At 41.9% G+C, this 5,000-nt stretch overlaps 1 protein-coding gene across 2 annotated transcripts in view; it reads right to left on the bottom strand.

Annotated features, from left to right (window-relative positions):
* Positions 1-5,000, bottom strand: part of LOC138047195 (neurofibromin-like) — a 72,473-nt gene that overhangs the window by 19,400 nt on the left and 48,073 nt on the right. For both annotated transcript variants that reach the window (XM_068893937.1, XM_068893936.1), the window contains exons 43-49: positions 3,620-3,725; positions 3,005-3,060; positions 1,667-1,790; positions 1,324-1,461; positions 863-973; positions 489-536; positions 303-404 (exon numbers count right to left, since the gene is read on the bottom strand). In XM_068893937.1, coding sequence (XP_068750038.1) covers positions 303-404; positions 489-536; positions 863-973; positions 1,324-1,461; positions 1,667-1,790; positions 3,005-3,060; positions 3,620-3,725 — 685 coding nt within the window. The remainder of the gene's footprint in view (positions 1-302; positions 405-488; positions 537-862; positions 974-1,323; positions 1,462-1,666; positions 1,791-3,004; positions 3,061-3,619; positions 3,726-5,000) is intronic.

Raw genomic sequence — 5,000 nt, 5'->3', positions numbered from 1 at the left:
CACTGCAATTTCAAATGACGTCAAAGCGAAACTTTCCAGAAAGTTCCAGGGAGACATGACGTTGTTTGAATCCGCGTTCGGCAAGCCAATGAAAATTCGCGCTTGTTTGTTTTTGTTCGATACGCAAATTAAAGGTTTTGCATTTTAGTTAACGTTATGTTTTTACGCTTATTTTTCAAGGTCATATGAAAGTCGTTCTAACAATGGTATTCTAGAGTATTGAGTGTCACATGAAGACTTTTATCTCTAAAAGGTTTAAAATATCTGAATGGGTGGTTCCACTAAAGTAGAAGGGAACTTACCCCTTTGATTTCAGAAGCGTAGTACACATCATTAAGAATACTCGAGTAACCCAACACTTTATGTCTCTCTGGGGTTGTGATTTGAACTGACGTGGGGCCGATCTAAGGACATAAACAACAGACAAGCTGAGTTTTATAAAAGCTTTGCAGGTAAGTTAAATAATCCAATCAAATGGAGTTGCTTACTTTCACAAGAACGTTACTTTTGGAAGACACTCTAAAAGCTGGAAAAACCTGTGAAAAAAATGAGAGGTGGTTAAGGTTCTTGAGGATACTGTCCTCGCCAGTGTGTTTCTGTTCACCACGCCCTCCTCCGCACATTCAAAAATAGGCCCGCAATGCGTACATGTGTTGTTCAGCTCGAAAGAGCGAGAACAATTCCAGCCTGCGTGTAGCCGTATCCACCCACCTCTGGGGTTGGGTACGGCCACACGTAGGCTACAACAATTCCTGTAGGCATGTTTCCCGGTATATTTTTTCAAAGCAAATTTGTTAGTCATGAAAGGAAGTTGAGTCCCATCATCATGAAAGCAAAATCAACTAACAAAGCAGTTTATTACCTTCAAGTCCTCCTCCAGAGTCAATGTTGAGCTTGGTAGCATGAGTTCACCAGGAATGATGTATTCATGTAACTTACTTAAAGACTCACAAACTCGAACCACAGATCGACCCTGAATAGAAAACGACAAAAAAAAATATATCGATAAATTTGAGAAGTAACGAAGGAAAAAACGGCGACCAGTGCACTGAAGTGAAAAGGTTAACCTAACTGGTGACAAAAGAACGATAATCTTATGTCCCGTCTCACAGCAGGGGGGAGGGGGAATCGGGGGGAATGGGGGGAAGGGGGTGGGAGTAGTAGCCTCGTGTGTCATGTTTTCGATCCATCCCCGAGCTTCCTTTGCTTTTCACTTCCTGCGGCTTGAAAGAAATCATCCCCACTTTTAAGGGTATATACCTGTAGTCTGTCGGCAAAAACCCTTAGAAACCAACGTATTATGCAAAAACTTTCGTGCAGTACCTTTAGTGGGCCCAAATTGCGTTCGTTGTACTTGGCATAATGTTTTAAGGAACTGCTGCAGTTGTAGATGTAAGCTGCCATCAGATTCTTCACTGCACCGTCAGGTGCAACTCTCAACAGCTTTTCAACTGTGGTTGGCTGAAGCAAAACATGACCAGCGCTGTTATTTTTTATTAAAAGTCATAAATCATAAACGAAACAAATCATTGTCTCCAATGACGACGGTCAAGCCAATTAAAACGCAACAGGTGAAGGCTGGTCAAATGCTTTCAGTGAGTGGGACAGACAAAGAAATGAAGAAATGTTCAGTTGAACTAAGAAGTGATCTCTCTATTTCTCTTACACTAAATCTGTTCTCCAGAGAGGTATGCGTGAAGTCCACGACCAGTTCCCAAGGCTTCTCGTTACAACAGGCTATAGTCAGCAGGGCGTGGTAAATGAGAAGTTCGTCGTTTATTTGGTCGCCTCTGTATGAATAGTTATAAGAATAATGAACTTTAGAGCGGTTTTCAATTGAGTGTTGAAAGTAACTAGCGAATTGCATTGGTTTCGCATTGCTTCACTCAGTGATTGGTTCAAAGTTCTCGCGCCATTTTGTCAACCAATCAGAAGTGAAACCAAAATCAATCGTGGCTCGCGCATGCACATTTTCCCGCGCTTTGTGTCGGCTACATGTGATTACTTCGAGTTTTGATTGGTTTACTGGATTGTCCTTTTTGATTGGCCAAAGTAATTACTTTGGTTTTAGTTTTACGACACTCGATTTAAACTCGCTCTATTTAAGAGTCGAGAGTATTTTGCGCTGAGGCACTAATAGGCCACCTTCGATATATCAGTATTCAAACATGGCTACACAGCTTTATGGTTAAATTTGAATATTGCTTTATTTAGAAATCTCCCTCGAGACTTGCGAGACAAAGCCTCGTAGCCATGCCTGAATGTTGATACATCGAACGTGGCCTACTGGGGACACTGTGAAGTAATCACATCAAATCATAGCAGAGGCAGAGAAGAGAACCAACAAACTCAACCCACAAATGACGCCTAGTTCGGGAATCGAACCCGGGCCACAATTCGCCCTTGTCACACGGCGGCTATATTGTCCCGGGAGACCAAAAGAGCTTTGTTTTACCACGCCAAGCCTCGCAGTGAAAACCATGGGGGTGAGGCTTGGCGTGGTAAAACAAAGCTTTTTTGGTCTCCCGGGATAACATGGCCGCCGTGTGACAAGGGCGAATGGTGGGAGGCCAGTACTCTCACCACTGTATCATCCCTGCTCAAATAATAAAAGAATAAAAAAGAACGTGTAGATTCAATGAGTAGTCCGCCGAAAAATATTGAATTTTGAAATTGAAAATGTTCAACTTGATGCAACACCCAATACGAAGGTCTCATGGCGAAAACTACATTACCAAACAACGGTCGAGTCCACGAACCAATCAACCCGATTCCCAGAGGTCGATCTTTTTCTAGTCATAGGTGCCGCTCTGCAGACCATTAACTCTGAAGACAAGACTGGCGAACCAATCAGACAAAAGTAAAGAGCAGGCTCAGTGTCAAGCGCGGGAAATGCTAGTTGCATAACGAGTATTGGATTTGCTTCCGAATGGTTGGAAAATATGTGGGATACAATTGTTCAATGCACTATTTAATACAACATTTCGCACAAAATCTGGCACACCTGAATCGTCTGGCGATGTAGTAAAATACTGGATTTCCAGCTTTCGATTTTCCGCCCTGTAATCAAGATAAAAATAATAACATAATCAGTAAGTCTTCTTCCACGATTTGAAATAACTGCGGTTTAGCGACGTATGCTCCACCGCGACCGGGCTTTCGCTCAGTTGGTTGCGTGAGAAAGGTCGTGGGTTCGACTCAACCTTGTTCCCAGGGTCTGCATTGTCGTTGACGACAAAGAGACCCTGGGAACGAAGTTGGGTTCGACTCCGACCAACCCTCAGGGTCTTTAAATACCGGAGGAGAAAGTTAAGCGCTGTCTTTAAAACTAAATTTGCAAATAGTTAGACTTTCGAGTCTTCTCGGATAAGGTAAAAAAACCGTAGGTCCCGTCTCACAAAACTTTCCTACATCTCTGTGGGAAGTTAAAGATCCCACACAGCATGAGATAAGAGCATGGCAAGGAGTTCCCGGTGTTGTGGTCTGGCCTGGATTCTCCAGCAAACGTGGCTCAAAAAGGGGTAGAAAACAGCCATACCTTAGTTCAAAAGCGAGTTTGCCGAGCTCTATGTAGATATAGATGCAAAACAGTTAGCAACACCTCTGCGCGGAAACCAACCTTATAAAAGACGTTTAAACTTTTGATGGCCAGCAAGTCATCTCGACTTTCCTCAGCATGTCGGGCCATAAACTCCTCAAATCGTGCTGCTCCGTCTTGCCACCTCCTAAACATCAAAAGAAGGAGAACAAACTTACCATGCCAGCTGTGACAAACCACAGAATATACTTTGGATGTGGTATACGGGAATTTCTTTGCTGACATCATTGCTAACATTTTTGATCAACGTACAAGTTTGCACACAGAAGGCATTGTGCTATTTACAAATTGACTGCAAAACGTGAAAGATCTTGTTAAACTTAGTTAAATCTCCTATTTTTAAACGAGCCGGTTTACCCATTAAGAACTGATTAAGTCTTGGGTGACAAAACGGCTAATGAGCCCATATATTATTTTTTAAAGTATCATTGCTCAGAGATTATCTGGAATATGGGATAGACTTTCATATACCGGACTAAAATGGCATTGTTATTCCGAATATGCCTTGCTACTTAGGTATTGTTATGTTCGCTTTGTTAGTTTGAACATCTTGAAAAGGAAAACGAGTGGTCAGCCCTTTATGAAACTCCCTAAACAATAAAAAAATTAAGCAATAGAGGACTTTTTTCCGTGTTTAAATTGCCCGAAACGGAAAATACCATAATAGTCTTAGTTTGTCTACCCAAATTTTGAATAAGCATTGTTTTTGTTTGCCCTTGGGAGCATTGTAAGTCCCAAGAGAAACTGGAAACAATGCTTATTTAAAATTTGGGTTGACAAACTAAGACTATTATGGTATTTTCCGTTTCGGGCAATAGCCTCATCAGTTTTGCAAACCCGAGACGCAGTCGTGAACAAAATGGCGGACTCGGAAAGTGATAGTTTTGAGGCGAATCTAAACGAAGTTATAGAAATTCTAAAAGAAAACGGTTTTGAAAGAGCAACATTAAGTCATAAGACAGCTTTTCCTTAAAAAACACCTTTGGCAGTATTGCCGACTGGATACGGAAAGAGCTTCATTTTTCAAATGAACCATATTTTACCTTAAGGTTTGTCCCACACAAACAGCATACATCATTTGGGTTGTTTTCCTTTTGTTTTAGTCCTTTTCTAGCTGTGTTTATTGTCATAAGCGCATTGTAGTGTTTGGTAGGAAACTTTGTAATATGACGGGTTGAAATATAGATAGCTTTTGCTCACTTTTGATTGGTTGAAAAAAATGTATACGTGATGATATTAATTAGGAAGGGGGGGGGGGGGGGGGCGGTAGGGAAAGAGATGGGGTTCATTGCAGGCCCTCCCTCTCTATCTCTTCTCTCCCCAGTCCCCTTTCGGGCCGCCACGCAGGCTAATTTTCATAAATCCTTGTGTTTCAGCATAGAGTTAAACGGCAGAAGATGAT

Source organism: Montipora capricornis, chromosome 4, assembly GCF_036669925.1.
Source record: "Montipora capricornis isolate CH-2021 chromosome 4, ASM3666992v2, whole genome shotgun sequence".
Taxonomy (NCBI): Eukaryota; Metazoa; Cnidaria; class Anthozoa; order Scleractinia; family Acroporidae; genus Montipora; species Montipora capricornis.
This window is presented reverse-complemented; position numbering and strand designations above follow the sequence as displayed.